Here is a 21,294-nt window from a genome sequence, read left to right as displayed (position 1 = left end):
TGTGGATTCTGACTCTGTGTGCTTGTTGGCGCGGGCACGAACCTACGGACTACACAAACACGGCCTGGGGCAGAAAGAAAGCAAAACGGGGGGGCTGCTGATGGCGGCTGGGATCACAGCTGGGGAAACTGGGCTGGGGCACGAAAACAGAGGTGAAATGTTGCACGTTGGGGCTCAACGCCAGTCTTTGTGCACTAGCTTTGGGGCCCTATGTGAAGATGGAGTCATCATCTGTCTTTGGGGGGCTCAAAATGAGCCGTGTTTGGCTGGTTTTCAGGCTCAACAATGCAGGCAGTCCTGTGGTTTCCAGCCTTTATAGGAGGCTCGTTGGGCAGCTGTGGGCGGCTTGAAAAGGGAGACCACCTGCTGTGTTTTGTGGGCCCAGCCAGGCTCATCTGTCCAGCCTGGGGGCTCAGAAATGGAGAGTAAGCAGCACGTTTTGGGATCTCGGAATCGAGCCCAGTGCCAGTGTACTCAGGCTCAGAAACTGAACCCACCGGCTGCTTTGGGGCCAAGCCCTCAGCCAGGCCAGACTGTATTAGTTACTATGTATACAGTGCACAACTATAGGGCGTCTGGCATTAACATTTCAGTTAGAACAGCGATCGAGTTGCCCAGGCTTTTGGGACAAGCACCAGCTGTAATTACCTGCAGACAGGTAATTACACGCACAACACAGCCGGTCAGCGTTCACACAACATGTGAGCACAGCACGAAGATGAAGACCGACCGTCGTGACAGAGACGCATTTACAGCCCTGCCTACGCCCGGGCTGGCTCCAACGCGACTGGAGGGGGCCGGGAACCGGGAACAGGGGCCGGGAATTGGGGCTGGGAACCGGGAACAGGGGCCGGGAACCAGGAACAGGGGCCGGGAATTGGGGCCGGGAACCGGGAACAGGGGCCGGGAACCGGGAACAGGGGCCGGGAATTGGGGCCGGGAACCGGGAACAGGGGCCGGGAACCAGGAACAGGGGCCGGGAATTGGGGCCGGGAACCGGGAACAGGGGCCGGGAACCGGGAACAGGGGCCGGGAATTGGGGCCGGGAACCGGGCACAGGGGCCGGGCCTCGCCGCGCGGCTGCCGTTACCACAGCGCCGCCTGGCGGGCGTGAGGCAGCCCCTCAGCGCCCTTGCTGAGGAGACCGTTCCATGGCTGTTAGGTGGCCGTTACAGTCGTTATGTGGTCGTTAGGGCTGTTAGATGGCCGTTTCTGCCTCAGCTTTGCCATTCTTCACCAGAAGAAACGAGTCTGACACCCAAAGTTGAGGTTCCCCGTGGTCTGAGTGCTGCCAGCCCAGTGATAGATAGCACAGGTGGCTCAGCAGTTAGTTCCGTTGGCTTGTCAAAGCAAGCAAAATTTAATCACACAGTCACAGAATCATCTAGGTTGGAAGAGACCTCCAAGATCACCTAGTCCAACCTCTGACCTAACACGAACCAGTCCTCCACTAAACCATATCACTAAGCTCCACATCTAAACGTCTTTTAAAGACCTCCAGGGATGGTGACTCAACCACTTCCCTGGGCAGCCCATTCCAATGCCTACCAACCCTTTCAGTAAAGAAGTTTTTCCTACTATCCAACCCAAACCACCCCTGGCGCAACTTTAGCCCATTCCCCCTCGTCCTGTCACTGGGCCTTTTGGAGAACAGAGCAATCCCCACCTCGCTACAGCCTCCTTTAAGGTATCTGTAGAGAGCGATAAGGTCGCCCTTGAGCCTCCTCTTCTCCAGGCTAAACAACTCCGGCTCCCTCAGCCGCTCCTCGTAAGACTTGTTCTCCACACCCCTCACCAGCTTCATTGCCCTTCTCTGGACACGCTCGAGCACCTCGATGTCCGTCTTGTAGTGAGGGGCCCAAACCTGAACACAGCACTCCAGGTGTGGCCTCACCAAGCCGAGTACAGGGGGACAATCACTTCCCTAGTCCTGCTGGCCGCGCCGTTTCTGATACAAGCCAGGATGCTGTTGGCCTTCTTGGCCACCTGAGCACACTGCTGGCTTATATCCAACCAACTATCAACCAATACTGCCAGGTCCTTCCCTGCCAGGCAGTTCCAGGCTCTCATCTCCCAGCCTGTAGCACTGCTTGGGGTTGTTGTGCCCCAAATGCAGGACCCAGCACTTGGCCTTGTTGAACTTCATACGGTTGGCCTCAGCCCATCGGTTCAGCCTATTCAGATCCTCCTGCAGAGCCTTCCTACCCTCGAGCAGATCAACACATGCACCCAACTTGGTGTCGCCTGCAAACTTACTGAGGGTGCACTCAATCCCCTCATCCAGATCATTGATAAAGATATTGAAGGGAACTGGCCCTAGTACTCAGCCCTGGGGGACTCCACTAGTGACTGGCGTCCAACTGGATTTAACTGCATTCAGCACGACTCTTTGGGTCCAGCAATCCAGCCAGTTTTTAACCCAACAAAGCGTACGCCAGTCCAAGCCATGAGCAGCCAGTTTCTTGAGGAGAATACTGTGGGAAATGGTGTCAAAAGCCTTACTGAAGTCAAGGTAGACCACTTCCACAGCCTTTCCCTCGTCCACTAAGCGCGTCACTTCTTCATAGAAGGAGATCAGGTTCGTCAAGCGGGACCTGCCTTTCATAAACCCATGCTGACTGGGCCTGATCGCCTCGTTGCCCTGCAAGTGCCGCGTGATAACACTCAAGATAATCTGCTCCATGAGCTTCCCTGGCACCGAAGTCAGACTGACAGGCCTATAGTTTCCCAGGTCCACCCTCCGGCCCCTCTTCTAAATAGGTATCACATTTGCTAGCCGCCAGTCGACTGGGACCTCCCCTGATAGCCAGGACTGCTGATAAGTGATGGAAAGCAGCTTGGTCAGAACTTCCACCACTTAGTTCTCTCAGCACCCTCGGGTGGATCCTCTCTGGCCCCATTGACTTCCATACATCTAAGTGCTGTAGCAGGTCGCCAACCATTTCCTCGTGGATTATGAGGGCCACATTCTGCTCCCCATCCCCTTCCACCGGCTCAGGGGGCTGGGTACCCAAGAGAACAACTGGCCTTGCCGCTAAAGACTGAGGCAAAGAAGGCATTAAGCACCTCAGCCTTCTCCTCGTCTCTTGTCACTAGGTTTCCCCCCGCATCCAGTAGAGGATGGAGATTCTCCTTAGTCCTCCTTTTTGTGTTCATGTATTTATAAAAACAGTAGCCAGATTGAGATCCAGATGAGCTTTGGCCTTTCTAATTTTGCCCATGCACAGCCTCGCAACAGCCTTATCATCCTCCTGAGTGGCCCACCCTCTTTTCCAAAGGCCATAAACCCTCTTTTTCTTCCTGAGCTCTCTGTTCAGCTAGGCCGGTCTTCTTCCATGCTGGCTCGTCTTTGGGCACGTGGGGACGGTCTGCTCCTGAGCCTTTAAGATTTCCTTCTTGAAGAGTGCCCAGCCTTCCTGGACTCCTCTGCCCTTCAGGACTGCCTCCCAAGGGACTCTGCCAACCAGTGTCCTGAACAGCTCAAAGTCTGCCCTCCGACAGTCCAAGATAGCAGTTTTACTGATCCCACTCCTGACATCGCCAAGGATAGAGAACTCTACCGTTTCATGGTCACTCTGCCCAAGACAGCTCCCAACCACCACATCTCCCACCAGTCCTTCTCTGTTTGTGAACAGAAGGTCTAGTGGTGCACCTCCCACCACCCCTGGTAATCTAGTGAAGCAAGTCCAGGAGATGCCAATTGCCTCCTTTTCTTATATATATATATATATATATATTTTTTTTTTTTCCCTCAGACACATCTGCAAACCAAGCCCATGGAGTCTCCAACAGCAGAAATTGCTTTTTTGTGCTTGTACTGCAGGGGGCCATCGATGTGCCCCGTGGAGGGCAGGTCTGGGCAGTGTCCCCCTGCCCCTGCTGGGACGGTGCTTGGGACAGGGGTGGGACCAGCGCCCCTGGCTCTGGAAGGCCGAGTGCCTGGGGCAGGTCTGCAGCAGCCGTTCTGGGCAGCTCGGTCCCACGCTGGGCAGCGTAGTAGCCTGGGAGGAGGCCCTAAATGGGCTGCAAGTGTTGGGTCTGTCAGGAGAAAATGTGTGCGGCTGTGCACGCTGGGGCACGGTGCTCGAGTAGTGCGGGGATCACAGTCGGGCAGCGGCGATCGGCCCCAATCAGTCTTTCCTTCCCCGGCTTGAGTCGGTGGCTCTGGCCAATGTCCCTGGGATCCAGCCCGGGTCTGCAGCCTGGCAAGAGCTTTGGTGCAGGCAATTTTAGGCCCTTTCAAGCCCGGGACTTCTGGGGTTTTTGGCTCCCAGGGAAGGAGAGCACTGAACTCTTCTCCGGTGCTGGCTTAAGTGACAGCGACGCATTTTGCTTCCTCTTGCTTTCCAGAAAAAACAGAGGGCTCCCTGGACTCTGAAGAGTGGCAGTGCTATCTGCTTAAGGTACAGCATCCCTGGGGGTGAGGCTGTGGGCAGTTGTGCCCCGACAGCTCCTGGGGCACGTGAACGTGAAAGGCCCGGGCAAAGGGCGAGACAACATTTGCCTCCTGTCGTGTTCCCCCCCAGTTCCTGACGGAGTCGGTGGAGGAGATGCTGGTGGACCAGCCATGGGTCGTGTGCCTGGTGTCATCCCGGGTGACAGAGGTGAGGCGTTGCGCGGGGTCTGGTGCGGCTGTGGTGTGCGTGTGAGTGCCACGAGGTGTCAGGGAGCCCTCCGAGAAGGCAGGGGGGCAGCAGGGGAGCTGTGAGGCTTCCTGGGCTGCTCGGGCATGAAGAGAACAACCCAGGTGAGCAGGAAGCCCTGGGCAGGAGCTTTGGGGTTCTCCCTGGGAGCTGGGGTTAGGGGTTCCCCATGCCACAGGCGTGCTGGGTTTCTTCCTTCCCACGTGGCTTCAGTGGCTTTAACCCACTCGTCCTCTCCCTTCTCCAGGGACCTGGGGCCCCTGGAGAGTGGAACCAGATGGGACCGGGGCTGGGCAGAGAAGCGCACGGAAGGCCGTTGCTGAAAACCACGCAAGGACCGGAGCGAACTGGAGCGATGGAGAGTGGGGATATGCTGTGGGTTTGGGCCATGGGGGTGCTGCCACCTCCGGCCCTGCCCTGTGATGTGTCCCCGTATCCATGGCAGCCCTCAGGGAGGTCACAATGGCTGGGTGCCTCATAGCTGCTGCGGTGAGCGCAGGTGGCCCATTGCTTCTCGGCGGCCACAGGAGGAGGACCTGGAGAGAGATTCTGGGGTGATCCTGCTGTGATGGGGAGGCTGAGAAGATTTTTTGGTGAGGGGCAGGGGGAGGCCGGGGGCTGCATCCCTATGAGTTCCCAGCACGACCAGAGATGGGGACCCCAGCCTGTGCTGTTGGTGCTGGGGAGGATTCCTCTCCAGGCTGGGAGGATGCCTGCCCCAACCTGGTGCGAATCCCCACAGCCAGCCAAGCTGACGCAAACTGTTTGGTTGTTTCCTTCCAGCTTCCTTTGCTTGTGTAGGGGTCAGGACTGGACCTACACGTCATGAGGACGGTGGCAGAGAGACAGGGTCTGAGACTGTTGCCATCTCTGCCACCGTCGTGAATTCCTTGTTAAAGAAGCTGCAAGACAGAGAGGTGAGCTGCGGACATCCCGCTGTGCCGTGGGGGGTTGAGGGCTCCCCTCCACCCTGGGTGCCACCGAGGGGTCTTGCCTGATGGCCCCTCTGTCCTGCTGCTGGTGCCCGGTCCCCAAAGGCTGACCCTGCGGTCACGCTGGGCTGACGCTGCTGCGCTGCCTCCTTTCCCGCAGCAGCTCAGCCTGGAGCTGCCCAAGCATCCATCCTTGTCCTGGCCCTGTACCATGGTCCCAGGCTGGTGCCTGGTGCTTGGTCGGTTCCCAGGGCTGCTGCTCCCTCGGCTCCTTTGTGTAGCTGGACACAAGCTGGGACAGGACGCGGTGGTGCTGCTTGTGGGCTCTCACTCTAGAGTGAGGGGCAGCAGCTCGCAGCTGCCCGGGAATAAGGGCAAAGCAAGTGGTGTCGTGGTCTCTCCCTAGGGTGACCGAGCGGAGACTTACCGCCGCCTCCAGCATGTCTTGCAAGGAGATGATACCCGTCTGCAGAGCGGCGTTGTGAACCGAGTGCTCGCAGAGGTGTCTGGAGACATGAAGGCAGCCCAGGTGAGCTTGTTCTCTAGAAGGGCGAACGGAGCAGCCTGCCTCTCCCCAGCTGTGGGTGTGACATGGAGTGGCGCACAGATGGTTCACTGGGATTCAGGCCTGGGGACTTCCCCAGTGCCCCTGTGGCTGCTCCCTCTCCCAGGGAGCGCATCCCGCTAGGGGAAAGGCCGTATCCAGCCCTGCTCCAGACTGTGCAGAGCGTGGTGAGCTCCTCCACGCCAGGCGACGTGTGCGCCACCTCCCAGGGCCGGAGTTGGGCCGTGCAGTCCCCCAGTTCCTGCCTCGCGCGACTCCTGCTTAACGCAGAGGCTCTGGGGACGCGTCCCAGCTCGGGCACAGCTGTCCCGGGGGTGTTCTGTGGGGGAGACGCGGTCGTCTCGCCAGTGGCTCTGACAGCAAAACGATGAGCTGAAGCCCCGTGGTCCTCACTGGCCAGCAGGGCCTGACCTGGTGCCTCAGCCTTTCTCCTGGGCAGCATTTCACCTGTGGCTCTTTTTCAGGGTGCAATGAACAATGTGACAGCAGCTGCTGGTGACGTCCTGGTGGCTCTGGCTCGTTCCCACTTTGGATTTGTGATGTCCGAGCTCCAGGGCCACCTGAAGACCATGAGGGGAGGAGCATGCCAGGAGTTTGTGCTCACCACCTTGAGCAAACTGGCCAGCAGCTATGGTATGGCCCCTTTGGCCTCGTGCTCTGGGTTATGGTCCATGACGGCCAGGAGCAGGGACCCTGCCCCTCCCTGAACGCTGTTTTGGGCCGGAGGGCTGTGGGGTTGTGGCACCTCCTCGCCTGGAGCTGGGATTTCCGCCCCACCACCCCAATGCCAGTGCTGCAAGGGTGGAAGCTGCTGGGGACTGAACCCGCAGCGACCTCCCCTGTCCCTCTGACACGTCCCCCAGCCCGGCAGCCCCAGCCCTCCTGCCCGCGGTGCTGCTCTGGCTCTGGCTGACCGTGGCTCCCTCTGTCCCTCTGCCTGTCCTCTCTCTGCAGCCCTGCGGTGCATCCCCTTCGTCGAAATGACGCTCCTTGCTCTGCACGCCATGCTGAGACAAGTGGAGAGCAGCCGGATCCTGCGCACCATCTGCAGTGGTGAGTAGAGGGGAAGGGGCCGGGCAGGCCCTCGGTGCCTCGCTCGGATCGCGGCGTGGTCCTGCGCTGGGGGGCAAACTTTGGGAAGGGCAGGGCGGGGGCTGCAATGGTAAGTGCTGGAGGGGAAGAGGCCTGCGAGGAAGAGGAGGAGGAGGAGGAGGAGGAGGTGCGGTGTGCAGAAGGGGAGAAGGGGCACCGTATTTTAGTTCAGATGCCGGGAGCGCAGCACTTGGCAGTCCCAAGCCGACGCCTGGTGAGCCAGGGACTGCTCCACGCAGGCGTGGGTGAGGGAGCCAGGCACGCTGCCTGTTGCAGACTTTGACGAGCTCCTTCCTTCTGGTGCAGTGCTGGAGCAGTGGTCGAGGGCGATCAACGCTTACTTCAACGCCTGGGAGCAGTGCCCCTTCCCTCGCATCGGGGAGAAGCAGCTCTGCGAGCAGGTGTACTCCCTGTTCTGCCACGCTGTGGTAAACTGGCTGGGCCGCCATAAGAAGGAGGAGGTGAGCGCTGCTGGGGCAGCAGCGGGGCTGTGCCTGGCTGGGGCTGCCCGTGCCCCCTGGGTGGGAGCAGAGGGGTGAGGGGAGGGAGCGGGCGGGCTGACGCCGTGCCCGGGGCTGGGGGCTCCCAGCTGGCAAGTGCTTGGGCCCCAGGGCCCTTTGGCAGGGGAATGCTTGCTGTCCTCTGGAGAGAGCCCTTCTGTGGGGCAGAAGGGAAAGGGAAAGCCCTCTCTGTGCAAAGGCAGGCATGTGCTGGGGGACGCCGAGTGCTAGACAGCCCTCAGAGCATCTCGTCTCTTCCCTCTGCAGGACAAGCAGGCCATCTTCGGAGCAGTGACTGCTATGATGGCTGTCGTCCTCCATGATGCGCAGCACCAGGACCGGGTGTGGAAGCAGGTCGTCTGGCTCCTGCAGCAGTACCAGGAGGTCCAAGATACTTCCCGGGTGACAGAGGTGAGGCGTTGCGCGGGCTCTGGTGCGGCTGTGGTGTGCGTGTGAGTGCCACGAGGTGTCGGGGAGCCCTCCGAGAAGGCAGGGGGGCAGCAGGGGAGCTGTGAGGCTTCCTGGGCTGCTCGGGCAGGAAGAGAACAACCCAGGTGAGCAGGAAGCCCTGGGCAGGAGCTCTGGGGTTCTCCCTGGGAGCTGGGGTTAGGGGTTCCCCATGCCACAGGCGTGCTGGGTTTCTTCCTTCCCACGTGGCTTCAGTGGCTTTAACCCACTCGTCCTCTCCCTTCTCTTGTAGAGCCTCCATTATTTCCTGAAGACCTTGGAGGAACTTCACGCTGTCGCCCCCAAGGACAAGCTCCATGCCATCGCTGCTGCTGTGCACCACGAGGTAAAGGGAGCCCGTGCCTGTGCTGCTGGCCCAGGTCCTGCAGGCCGGATTGCCACAGAGGGGCAGGGCAGGGCAGGGCGTCCTTCCACCAGGACCTTCCTGGAGGTGCCTCGAGGCTGTGAGCACCCTGATCCTGGCTGTTTTGTGCAGGCCCGAGGGGCAGCTCAGTTCCTTCAGCACTTCCCTCTCAGCCACCTGGCAGGAGGACTCTGGAGTGCCGGGACCCAAAAGGCAGCCTCTGATCGCTGCTCTGCCTGCGATCTTTCTCTAAAATGGACCTTTCTCCCACAGCTTGGGGACGAGACCAGGCAGCACAGTGCAGGCCATAAAGAAGAACTGAGGCAGTGCATTGTGCTTCAAGGTAAGGGAGGGAATGGGACGATGCCTGTCGTGTTCTCCCAACTTCCTTGTGAACCTCAGCCATGGGGTTTTGCTGACTATTCATGCAAAACGTGGTTTCTTGCCCGCAGCTCGAATCTACCCGGAGGAGACGGTCACGTTCCTGCTGTCCCAGCTGAGCAGCGAGAACCAGGGCTCCCGCGGGACAGCGCTGACTCTGCTGGGAGCTGTGGCCCGCTCTGACGGTCAGTACCACAGGCCAGGGCCGCCAGCCAGGGCTGGGGCAGTCAGGGGGCTGAAGCTATCTGCTGTCAGAGCTTTCAGGCCCTGTAACGCAGTAGTAGCGGCAGAAACAAAGTCCTTCTGGGACGCCAGTGCTTCCCCTGCAGTCAGAGCCCAGCCCTGCTGTGCTGTCCCGCTCGTCTGTGAAAAGCCTGGGAGCTTCGAGGGATCCCTTCTGCCATCTGAGCCCTGCCTGAACGCATACCTCTCTGTGTCTCTTGCAGAACCTGCAGTGAGAGAGAAGCTGCCCCTAATTGTAGAGGCCGTGCAGCCCTTGTTCACTGAGTCCGGCACCCAGGTGAGCTCATTTAGGAAGGAACAGCGAGACCAGTGGGGCAGAGAAAGCCCCCAGAGCGGGCAGGTTGTTGTGCTGTACAAAGCCTAGCCCCGACCCCTGGCAGCGAAGGCTTCTCCTGTGCACTCGTTGCCTCTCCACGGGCTGCGAGGGCTGCCCCCAGGCAAAGGTGGCTTCCCTTTGGCTGCTGGCGGGGCAGACCGTAACCACCCTGTCTCCTTGGCAGTTGAGGAGAGCGCTCCTGGGTTTCATCAAGGATCTGCTCAGCGTCAGCATCCCGAGCTGCTTGGCATGGGATGTGGTGGCGCACATCTTTGTCGAGTTCAGGCGGGCCTCGGACAGACTGGTAAGGACAGAGCGGGACACCCGCGGCTCGGTCCCGGGCCCAGGCTGTGCCGAGAGCTCCCTCAGTGGCACTCGCAGCATCGCCTGGGCCCCGCAGAACCTCGTGTGCCCGACAGCCCTGTGCAGCGCTCGCTGCTCCCAAGCTGCCCAGCACTTCCTTGGGGCTGGGACGTGGCCCCTGAGTGGGGCCTGGCTGTCCTCATCCTCCACAGAGCCTCCTGAGGTGGGAGCTGAGAGTAATGGGGGGTTTCCCAACGCTGTCTTGCAGGCGGTAGAAGACGTCCAAGAGGAAAGAGACCTTCAGGCCCAGTGCATAGGTATCCTGGAGTCTCTGGATCTCTCTGTGGAAGGGATGACCGAAGTAAGTGGTCCTGCTCCCTGCTGCTGCAGCCACTTTTCACCTTCAGGGTGTTTTTGCCAGCCCTCGCCTGCCCCCCCGGAGCTCGACCCTAATGGGCTCCAAGGGATGCGCAAGCCATCCTTTTCACCTCTGAGCCGAGATGGGAATGCTGATGTGCCAAACTTCCTCCTCCTCCTCTGCAGCTCTTGTGGCCACGGCTCCTGCAGTACGTGGTGCCGGCCCAGTACTGCGGCATGCTGGTCCCGCTGTTGCGTTGTCTCCAAGCCCTGATCGAGAGGCAGAAGCAAACGGAAGGGCAAGAGGACACCGAGAAGCCTGCTGACGTCCAGGAGCAAGGTGGGACCAGAAGGTGCCCCAGCAACCTGTGCCGGGCTCGGCCAGGGGCCTGCCTGGTGCATGCCTCCCTGCACCCTGGCAGCCCCCAGGCCAGCTCTGCAGCTGCATGGGTACTCTCAGCCCCGCGTCGGGGCGTCGAAGGTGCGAGGGGCTGGGTGCAGAGGTGCTCAGGGGCTCACCCTGCCTTTTTTCCTCCTTGCAGCCAAGAAGCCCACGCCACAGGCCCTACTGGTTCGGCTGTTGGTGAGTAGCGGGGCCCCGGGGCAAGAGCTTTTCTGGCCAGGGGCAGGGGGAGATGCTGGGGCAGGGATGCTTTTGCTGGCAGCCCCGAGGAGGAGGCAGCGCGTCCCAGCGTGCCCAAGCCCACGAGCTGGGGATCCCGCTCCCTCCCTGGGGCTGGAAGCACGTGGGGGGAGGCGCCGAGGCAGAGTCGAGCTCCCTCGTGGGAGAAGCCGCGTCCCTGGTGGAAGGAGTGACCCCGTCTCTCTCTGTCCTCGTCTAGGTGGTGGCGGCTTGTGATCAGTGCAGGGAATGCGCGGTTGCTGCCCTACAGCTGCTGCAGGCCCTGCAGAGCAGGATCCACAGCTCCCTGAGGGGACTGTGGCCCATCCGCATCCCCCGCATGCTGCAGTACCTTGAAGGTAAGGTGCCAGTGTGGAGGGCCGGGCTCAGGAGAGCTGGAGGGGGCAGGAAAACAGCCTCCCAGCATGGCGTAGGGGAACCGCTGCCGTCCCCCTTCCAGGCAGCCAGCGTGGAGGCTGGGGGCAGCGATCTGCTGGGATCAGCTCGTCCCAGGGGTGGACGGGGCCATCGATGTCCCCGTGGAGGGCAGGTCTGGGCAGTGTCCCCCTGCCCCTGCTGGGACGGTGCTTGGGACAGGGGTGGGACCAGCGCCCCTGGCTCTGGAAGGCCGAGTGCCTGGGGCAGGTCTGCAGCAGCCGTTCTGGGCAGCTCGGTCCCACGCTGGGCAGCGCAGTAGCCTGGGAGGAGGCCCTAAATGGGCTGCAAGTGTTGGGTCTGTCAGGAGAAAATGTGTGCGGCTGTGCACGCTGGGGCACGGTGCTCGAGTAGTGCGGGGATCACAGTCGGGCAGCGGCGATCGGCCCCAGTCAGTCTTTCCTTCCCCGGCTTGAGTCGGTGGCTCTGGCCAATGTCCCTGGGATCCAGCCCGGGTCTGCAGCCTGGCAAGAGCTTTGGTGCAGGCAATTTTAGGCCCTTTCAAGCCCGGGACTTCTGGGGTTTTTGGCTCCCAGGGAAGGAGAGCACTGAACTCTTTCTTCTCCGGTGCTGGCTTAAGTGACAGCGAGGCATTTTGCTTCCTCTTGCTTTCCAGAAAAAACAGAGGGCTTCCTGGACTCTGAAGAGTGGCAGTGCTATCTGCTTAAGGTACAGCATCCCTGGGGGTGAGGCTGTGGGCAGTTGTGCCCCGACAGCTCCTGGGGCACGTGAACGTGAAAGGCCCGGGCAAAGGGCGAGACAACATTTGCCTCCTGTCGTGTTCCCCCCCAGTTCCTGACGGAGTCGGTGGAGGAGATGCTGGTGGACCAGCCATGGGTCGTGTGCCTGAGCCGGGAGCTGAGCCAGCAGCTGAGCAACCCCTCCAGCAGCGCCGAGGACAAGGTTTGCGCCCTGCCTGCACCCTCCTGGCAGCACAGCCCCGGGGCACCCAGCTCCGGGGCTGGGGCTGAAGGAGCGCGTTCCCCGTGCGGGCTGTCGTCACCGCTCCCCCTGCCCTCGCCCCAAAGATGCTTCCCTCCGTGCTGCCCAGGGTCGGCTACAGCCGGGCGCCGCGGCTGCTCCCTGGGCTGTTGGGGCCTGTCGCGGCCAGGCCCTGTCCTGACAAGCCGCGCTGTTACCACGTCTCGGTCTCGGTCTCTTCTCTTTCAGAACTTCCTGTACCAGGCTCTCGGCACGGTGCTGGCCTCTTGTCGGCAGCTCACCCACGTCCAAGGGCAGCTGCTGAAATACTTAAAAGAAACAGATGCCACCAGCCCATGTGACAGACAGGTGAGGTTTCCTCTCCTGCCCCTGCTCTGCCCGGTGTCCCCTCGTCCCAGCCCTGCTCCGGACCTTTTTCATTTCCTTGTAGCTGCTGTTTCCCTCGGGCAATGTCCTGCCTTGCCGTCGTAGCTGGCCAGGACTGGCCAGCGTGTGCCAGAGCTCACTCCCATTTCTCCATCACTGCAGGGAATAGCTTCAGTGGTCTCCTATGCTGCTGAGCGCCACTTCTACCTGGCCCTGGATGCAATGCGTGAGTTCACCCAGTGGCTCATCGCATTCGACAGACGTCGAAAGGTAATGGGTGCAGGGTTTTAGTGTTCGGCCTTCTCTTGCCCTGTTCTCACTTCCTGAACAGTGGCGGCCGAGTCGTGGCAGCCACATTGCATTTACCCCTCCCGTAAGAGCTACCTAAGACGCACTGCCCCCTCCAGAAAGCTGAGGGCCAGGAGCCGGAGCCCTGTGAGCTCTTGCTGGCTCTGCCCCTCACCTGGGGGCCATGGGCAAGCCTTTCATGGCCAGTACGCCCCTGACGGGCACAGGCTGCTCACCTCAGGGCAGGAATGGGACAAACTCCTTCGGATGGTTTTCCACGGCCCTGCACAGCTGAGCCACACAGCCCCTTACAGCCCCGCTCCCCAGCCCCACAAATTCGTCGAGTCCTGGGGCACAGCAGGGCCAGCGGACTGACATCTCGGGGCATCTTACTCAACACAGGCGCAGAAGGGACACCAGAGAGCTCAGGCTGCTTGGGCTGCAGCCATGCTTACCTATGGCAAGGTTGCACTGCACGCGCCCAAGTCAGAACTGCTGGCCTGCGTGGAGGAAGACATCCTGGCCAACATCCTGGAGCTCTTCCATGCCTGCAGAAAGGTAGGAGCGTGGGGCACAGAGGGGCAGGGAGGGCTGGGGGCCCCCACGTGCCGAGGTGGACGGTCTCTTTCTGAACGTCCCCTGAGTGGTTTGTCCTGAATGTCCAGGACCAACCCCAGCCCCTAAGAACCCCTCGCCCGTGTTCCTCTCCCAGCTCTTCAAGCAGTTCAACTGGTGTTTTTCTCTCTCGGGTCTCAGGAACTGCAGCACAAGCTCGCCCTGCTGAACGGCATCAAGGAGGTCACCTGTGCCATCCAGGCTGCGGACACCAAGCACAGCTTCAGGCTCTGCAAGAAGCCGGAGGTGCTAGAGATCCTGCTGGTGAGTGCCTGGAGCCGGGGCTGCCCGCAGGGGAGGTGCGATGGTCTCCCCCGGCCACCCACCAGCTCCTGAGCTCCCGAAGCCTTGTCCCCAGCTTCTGGGCCCTGGGGAGCTGGCACTCGGTGGCTGGGGAGCACGGTGGCTCTGTGGTGGCCGTGGGGATGAAGGGGCTGGTGCGGGCGCAGGCCTGTCAGCAGAGCCGGCTCCTGGGGCGGGTGGGCAGGCTCTCCGTGCCACTGCCCGCCCTGAGTGCGTCTCTCTGGGACTTGCAGGACTTGATGGAGGAGGATGCCTGCGACACCCCTGTGTCCCAAGTGCATCTCAAGATGCTTCAGCTCCTGGAGCAGCTGAGGTGAGGTCTGTGCCCCAGGCTGTGGGGGCTCGCTGTGCGTCCCAGCCCAGCCGGCTGGTGCAGCCCCAGTGGTCTCGAGTACGGGGCAGGGAGCTGCGCGGCTCTGGGCCGGGACGGCGTGCCCCGTCCTGGGTGACTTCCGAAGGCCGGGGGGCTGTTGGGGCTGGGGGGCCGCATCCACAGAGACGGGGCTGGGCTGTCATGGTCAGCGAGCCATGAGCGCTGTGCCGGCAGAAAGGCCCTGGCTCTCCAGGGGACGGGAAGGGCAAGGAACGGGCACCTGGGGGGGGTCTCCTTGCCCCTGGGGGTGAGTGCTTGGCCGCTGCCAGGGAGCTGCCAGGAACTGCCGGAGCTGGAGCTCACCAGCACGGGCTGGGGGGGCCGGGTCTGGGGCTCAAACCCAGTCGGCGTTTGGGCCACTCTGGAGATTGCTGGTAAACCCCCTCACTGTTCTCTCCTTCTTTTCTCCATCCAGCACGCTGAAGCCTTGCATGGACTGGGAGAACAGGTGCTCCCAGGTGGCTGTGTGCTGCTGGAGAGTCCTGTCGTGCCCTCCTGAGGAGACAGAGCTGCAGGTACCTGCCAGCCCTTCCCTGCACACCTCAGCGCTCCCTGTGCCCTGGCAGCTGCCGCGGTGCTCAGCCTCACTCCTCCTTTCCCGTTTTCAGTCTCTGCAGGCATCGTGTGAGGAAGCTCTGGGCCAGCTTGTGTCAGCCCTTCTCAAAGCAGAAGGGACCTCCAGCGCCTTCGCGGACGTGGTCTCCGTGAGTATCCATGAGGCAGTGGGGCAGAGTTGGGGCCTTAGGGGATGCCCAGAGGAGGATCCGTTCCCTGCCGCAGTGCCAGGGCAGGCAAAGGAACGGGCCCTGCGGGAGGCAAAGCCAAGAGCCAGGCTCCCAAGTGCCAGGCTGGCACAGGGAGATGCCGGTGGGGAAACGGCTCCTGGGTGAGGGCAGGGGTGCGTGGAGCGAGCGGGGCAGGGGGGTGGCAGTGCCGGTGCTCGGCGGGGCTGGGGCCACGCGGAGCCGCAGGGCAGGCCCTGCGGGAAGGGGCCAGAAGAGGAGGGAGGCAGAGAGGGGTGCTGGGGAGAGAAGGACACCCGTCACGAGACGCATGTGCTCCACCCCAGATCTTGCTGCGCCACCTCACGTCAACGAAAGCATGGGAGCGAGAGAGGGCCCTGCAGGTCTGCGCCCAGCTGCTGGGCACTTACGAAGAGCTCTTCAAGTGTTCGGTGAGTAGGGAGCCCCGCGTGCCCCGTCCCCTCTCCCTGCTGGCCACGGCCCCGACGGCTGGCCATGGCCTGGGGAGGCGAGCAGGCACTGGGCTGCCTGCGAGCTTCCTCCTGCCTCTCGCCCCCGCAGAGGGAACGCACCTGCTCGCAGTTCGGCTCCTTGGTCGGCGTGCTGGGGCCTCTGCTGAGCGACTCCCAGGCCACGTCCCGGCAGAGGGCAGGGGCCTGCCTCAGCTGCCTCCTCCGGATCCAAGGTGAGGAAAGCGGGTTCTTCCTGGCCCCCATCAGCCCCATCTTCTCTTCCTTCCCTGCCCAGCGAGGGCTTTTGTTTACGTCCCTTCCCAGCCAGTCAAGAAACACTGTCGCGACGAATGAGGGGAGTGGACGGGGCGCTCTGTGGCCCTGCACAATCACCGTTCCCACTAAGAAATCGGTTGGAAGCGAGCTCCTGCCCCCTCCTCAGTGAGCAGCGTCTGCGCTGAGGAATTTGCGGGGAGGTTTGCTCCCTCCCGGAGACGCTGGTGCCCGGTGCAGGACCTGGGGACGCAGCAGCTGGGAGCAGAGGCCTGCGGCTGCTGGGACCCCACAGCCCCAAAACAGCTCCAGGGGAAGGAGGGCTCTGTGCGGCCCGGGATGTGTCAGCCACGGAGCCGGGCTGGTGGCATCCTGCCACGGGAGGGTTGGGAGGGCCCTGGCCTTTGCTCCCCAGCCTCCTCTATCCACGTCTGGTGCCAGAGATTCAGTTCCCCTAACCAGGACTCCCTTCTCTCACAGCATGTGGCATGACGAAGACCAGGAGAGCGGTGCTCCAAGTGCCTGACTGCAAGGAGCTGTGTGAGAGGCTGAAGAGCACGGAGGACGGGTCTCTGTGTGAGGACCCTGCCAAAATAGCGAAGGTAACTGGCTCCAGAGAGTGAGGTGGGGGCCCCAGTGCATTTGTCAGGAGGTGCGTTTCGCACGCAGGGAAACAAGACGAGAGGAGATGGTTCTAAACCCCTCCGCTGCAGGAAGTACAAAAAAGCAGCGTATGCACAGAGGAGTGTGCCCTGAGTGCCCTCTCAGTGACCAGCGAGCTGCTGAGCTCAGAGGCCCCTGGAGTTTCCTTTCTGTTCTAAAGAGCCGGAGCAGAGCTGTGACAGTGTCTCTCCTGTCTCTCCAGGGGGTTTGCCAGTACTTCCCCCAGGGACAGGCCAGGAGCTTCATGGACGCCATCATGAAGACCTTCGAATGCGCTAACGAGGAGCGTGCACAGGCAGCTGGCGACTGGATGATCGGATTCCTGGAAGCGTGCGGAAAGGAAATACGTCCAGAGGTAAGGGAGACCCTTGTTCCCCTCGGCCTTGACTTCTCTCTGTTGGCTGTTGTGCTGCACCTCGTGTGGGCTGAAGAAATGCAGCCCGAGCGCGGAGCTGAGGGGACCGCTGCTGCTTGACACGTTCTGCTCTGTGCGGTCCTCTGACGAGGACTCAGGCACTGCACTCTCAAGTCTCCCGTCGGCGCAGGTCCTTGCCCCGGGCGAGGCAGTTACCGCTGGGACACACCAACCTTCCCGTTCCTCCCCACTGCCTGCAAGGTGTCGGAGCCTGCTGGGTTGCGATCTCCCATCGCTGCAGCCGTGCGCCGGCGATTATCCAGGCTGTTGGGCATAAAACGTGCCCAGGCCTTCGGTGTGCTCAAATCGCTCAGCTGCTGCCACCGCCGGCCCCAGGCACACGCAGCGACGGAGGGGGGTGTGCGCGTGTGCACGTTGGTGTGCATCAGCGCCGAGAGCACACGCGCCCCCAGCCGTGAGGCAGGGCTCAGGGACGAGGGCTTGTCAGCGTGCCAAGGCGGCAGGCGTTGCTCAGGCGCCGAGTGACCGTGCTGGGGTCCTGCACAGGCAAAGGATACGCTGAGGTGTGCCATCTCGCCCCTTGCCTTGCAGGTGCCTGAAGTCGTGAACATCCTGTGGAAGGCCATGTATACCATGCAGCAGGGCACCCTCAGGGACCTGCTCTTCAAGGCAGCCCGTCTCCTGGCCGGCTTCCACCCCCAGCCTGTGGTGGACAGCCTCCTCCAGACAGAACTGCCCTCAGAGAGGTATGTGCGCTCCCCCCTTGCCCCGCTGTGGCCAAACAGCAACCCCAGGCTTGCCTGCGGAAGGCAGATCCAGGGAAGCAGCAGGTCCCATTCCTCCCCCAGAAGCCTGGGCTCTGCGAGATCGTGCGCTCGTGCCTCTGGGGAAGCAGGCATCGTATGCCCGCTGCTGGCGAGGAGAGCGTTTGGCCTCTGGGGAGGGCACCAGGGCTGCCAGAGGACGGGGCTCACGGGTGAACGTCTGGTTGCTTGCAGAGACATGGTGCAGCTCTGGAGGAGCCTGGGCAGCAGCGACCTCGGGCCTCAGGTCCTGAGGCACTTAGCAGAGAGGCTGGACAAGGCACCTGAAACCAGACCTTTGTGCAACGATGCTGATCAAGAGCCGCATCGTCTCAAGGTATGTTCGTCGGCAGAAGCATTTCTGCAGCTTCCCACCTGCTTTCTAACTTAGCTCATCAGGGTGAGGGAGTTGGGGGTCATCCGAGGCTGTCCCAGGTGTGAGACCTGCCGGCAGGAAGAGTCCCCCAGGGGGACAGGGGCACCAGCGGGCTGGTGGGAAAGGCGGTGTTTAACAGGTTCTTGTGGGTCACATTTCCCTGCAGCTCCTCTGTGCGATCTCTGAGGTAGTGTCTGCTCTGCTGACCGCGGAGGCAGTCCGGGACCTGCTTCCTCACCTCCTTCCAGTCCTCCTGCAGTGGGTCAGCAACGAACTGGGGGTAGAGTTGCTGTTTCCCCCTCTGAGTCCTCCAAGAGGACTCCTCCTCTTCAAGGACACGGGACAAGAGGAGCTGTTGTGCGGGTAAGGAGCAGCAGGGGCGGGGAACGGGGGGCTTCAGTTCCCCAGCCAGGCACGTTTGTTCGTGGTGCTGAGGGAGCCAAAGGGCTGCCCTGTTTCCCAAGCCTGCCCTGTCTCCCAGGTGTGGAAACGGGTCGCCGGGGCTCGTTTGACTTCTGTCCTCTGCTGGAGAAGGATCTGTTCCCAGACGGGACGGGACCGACGGCTGCTCTCGGCCTGTCTCCTCTGCGTCCCCGATTACAGCGTGTCCTTCCTCTCCCTGGACCGATCCAGGAGAGACCGGGCGTCAAACCCTGCGCAGGGCTGGCAGCTCTCGGGACAGGGGAGACCCCAGGCGTGGGGCAGCCCGGGGCGCTGGGACCGGGGCGTTTCGGCAGAGCCAAGACAAAACTTCCCCTCTGGTGCCACGATGTGAGATTTCTGTGGGTTTTCTTTCGCCAGACTCTACTGTGATGCTCTGGAGCAAGTGCTGAGAAGATGCCTGGACGAGAGGTGGCAGCAGGTGCTCTGCAGGCACGGAGTGTGGCCATCCTTGGACTTGCCTCAGTGGCACTGCAACAGCGTGCAGCTGCTGACCAGGTGAGAGCCCAGCGGGTGGCTGTGCCCCGGGAAGCAGCCGCAGGACCCTTCCCGTGTGCCTGGGGAGCTCTCCTGGGAGGCAGGGCAGCGCCTGCGTCGCAGCAGGGGACGTTTCGGGCCGTGGCCCATGGCCTTCCCACCTGACCACGTCACCTGCTTGTGCTCTGTGTGCAGTGTGCTGCTCCGTGCCCGGCTCGTCTCGCGTGCGCTCATACAGACCTTCCTGCCGTGGCTGCACTCCCCCTTGCCAAACCTGCAGGTCACGGCGCTGGCTTTCTTCGCTGAGGTGAGGCGGCGCGTGGGGCGGGGCGGGCTCAGAGGGCTTTTCGGAAGAAACTGCTGCTTGGGGTGTCTCTTTATGGAAGAGACCAGCCGAGGTCCCATGCCAGCACTAACAGACCTTTGGCTGTCTTGTAGCTGATGAAGGACCCGCCAGCTGAGGGGAAGGATCTCCTGAAGCCCCTGGTACGGCTCTTCCTGGAGAAGCTGCAGCATCCGAGCTGTGCTGTGCAGCACATGGCAGCGAGAGGCCTGGGCAGTGCTGTCAGTGGCTTGCCCAAGAAGGTGAGGCGCACTTTCCTCTGCTCTGGCTGCAGCCCCCCAGCAGAGAGCCGGGCAGAGGCTGAGTGAGAGCCAAGCAGAGCCGCGGGGCAGTTCGGGAGCCTGGGGCAGAGCAGCACGGGCAGATGGGGGCTTCCCAACGGCCAGGCTGCTCTCCAAGCTCAGCACGGTGGCAGCGGGGAACCGTGCGAGTGCCGTTCGTCACGGGGTTGTGCCGCAGCCGCACCCCCTTGCCGAACAGACGTGGGGAGAAAGGGTGGGCATTGCAGGCAGGAGCCGCGAGCAGCTTGTGCGCATCTTTGGCGTTGCAGGTTCAAAAGCACAAGAGGAGCATCGTGGCAGCACTGGAGCGTGAAATGAGGAACGTGGACCATCCAGAGGTGGCTGTGGAGAGCATGTTGGCCCTGGCAGAAATATTTGCAAAGCAGACGGCGAAGGGCTTGGGCGGGGCCTTCAGACGCATCGCCCGCTCCACCAGGAAGTTCCTTGATGCCGTGAGTGAACCTACTTTTCTCCCACTTGTCCAAGGGGCGTGGGGTGGGCAGGGGCCTGCCCGTGCTGCGTGGAGGTGCTCCTCCAGGCAACCAGCTGCCGTGGCCCCTCTCTCTCTCTCTCCTGCGGGTGGGACGCACCGAGCGCCCCGGCACTCAGGTGCCATTTCTTAGGGGTGGGACGAGGAAGGGACCTTCCACATGGCAGGGAAGGGGCCGGGATGAGGTGACCTCGTTCTGGAGCTGGTTTCCAAAGGGCCACTGCCAACAGCGCTGTGCTCGCTCGCCCTCAGTTGTCAGTCCCTGATGCTTCGTTGTTGCAGAGAGGCTGGGAGACGATGCATTCGTGACCCAGCTCACAGATGGCTTTCTGGGTTGCAGGAGCAAGAGGACCTTCGTTTTGCGGCCTTCAGTCTCTACACGGCCCTGGCTGCTGGCGCCAAGGACAATCTCACCACGTTCTTCAGCGGAGAAGTGGAGCAGATATTGGGAAGCCTCTTCCTGCACCTCCAGGACCCCAGCTGTGCAGTATCCAGCGTAAGAACCCCCTGAGCTTATTTGCCAACCCACAGAAAGGCTCCCTGAGGAGCTGCCTCCCTGGCAAGGGAGAAGGAACGACCGAGCACAATGCTCTTTTCCAGGTTTGCAGGACAGCCCTCTATGTCTGCGCTCCTTTCGTCGAGCCAAAGGGGCTGCAGGTAGTCGTCAAGAATGCCATCGGGCGCAGTGGAGCACAGCTGCAGAGCGAGGTCTGCTCTTACCTGGTGAGTGAGCCCTGTCCCGGGGCGACGCTGGGGCCACGGGGCCCGGCACCGAGCGGGGAGCATGGCGTGACGCGTCCGTCCGTCCCGCCGCATGCTCCCCGGGAGTCTGAGGGCTCGGCAGCGAGGCCTCTCCGGCCCAAGCAGAATTCACACCTCCCTGCTCTCCCCCAGGAGACACATGCTCCCGAGCTGCTGAAGACACTGAAGCGCCAGCAGAAGCCACCACTGGAGTAGCGGTCCACAGATGCCACTCTCCACGTCCTTGGTGAGAGCCGGGACGGAGCTCTCTGCTCCGCTCCCACCGGGGCGGCCCAGGGGCCGCCAAGCGCTGCCCCAGCCGCCTTCCCTACGGTGCCCAGGAGGGCACGGCCAGGGGCCGTATCTTGACACTGCCTCTTCTTCCCCACGCTACAGAAGCCAGCCCGGAGCACAAAGAAGGCAGCCCAAAGCATGCTGAAGACATCCCAGAGCATGCAGAAGATCTCTCGGGGCACACAGAAGACGTCCCCGAGCTTGCAGAGGCCTGAGCACCCACAGAATAAAAATCCAGAGAGCACAGCGGCTGTGGACTGGGTCCTTCCCAGGGTGGCATTGGTGGGAGCTGGGGCCAGGCAGCGCTGCCTGCAAACCTCTCAGCACTGGTGGGATGGGGAGGGTCAGGGCCAAAGCACCAGTGCTCCGATCCCCCCATCCATGTCCAAATGTAGTCCCAAAGCTGGGAAAAAACAAGAAAACCTTGAAGAAAATTGGGAGGCCTGCAGCTTGT

General features: G+C 62.0%; 1 protein-coding gene across 1 annotated transcript; it reads left to right on the top strand.

Moving 5' to 3' along the window:
* The first annotated feature begins 4,814 nt into the window (after positions 1–4,814).
* Positions 4,815–21,084, top strand: LOC136790780 (maestro heat-like repeat-containing protein family member 2B). Its single transcript, XM_066996560.1, has 40 exons — positions 4,815–5,236; positions 5,427–5,560; positions 5,982–6,104; positions 6,605–6,773; positions 7,095–7,193; positions 7,539–7,693; positions 8,000–8,143; positions 8,433–8,525; positions 8,817–8,886; positions 8,996–9,109; positions 9,371–9,444; positions 9,668–9,787; positions 10,055–10,147; positions 10,330–10,483; positions 10,686–10,726; positions 10,986–11,124; positions 11,817–11,869; positions 11,993–12,103; positions 12,371–12,490; positions 12,671–12,778; positions 13,199–13,354; positions 13,553–13,675; positions 13,948–14,027; positions 14,503–14,602; positions 14,696–14,791; positions 15,157–15,261; positions 15,392–15,515; positions 16,036–16,157; positions 16,421–16,573; positions 17,186–17,340; positions 17,593–17,734; positions 17,940–18,136; positions 18,575–18,712; positions 18,887–18,998; positions 19,130–19,276; positions 19,585–19,767; positions 20,146–20,301; positions 20,406–20,528; positions 20,700–20,793; positions 20,943–21,084. Exons 1-39 carry the CDS (start codon positions 5,212–5,214, stop codon positions 20,760–20,762), a joined length of 4,614 nt encoding a protein of 1,537 aa, XP_066852661.1. The 5' UTR covers positions 4,815–5,211; the 3' UTR covers positions 20,763–20,793; positions 20,943–21,084.
* Positions 21,085–21,294: the final 210 nt, after the last annotated feature.

The sequence above is a fragment of the Anser cygnoides genome, chromosome 4 (genome assembly GCF_040182565.1).
Source record: "Anser cygnoides isolate HZ-2024a breed goose chromosome 4, Taihu_goose_T2T_genome, whole genome shotgun sequence".
NCBI classification, from domain to species: Eukaryota; Metazoa; Chordata; class Aves; order Anseriformes; family Anatidae; genus Anser; species Anser cygnoides.
The sequence above is the reverse complement of the archived record's forward strand: the minus strand, read 5'-3'. Positions and strand labels throughout refer to the sequence as shown.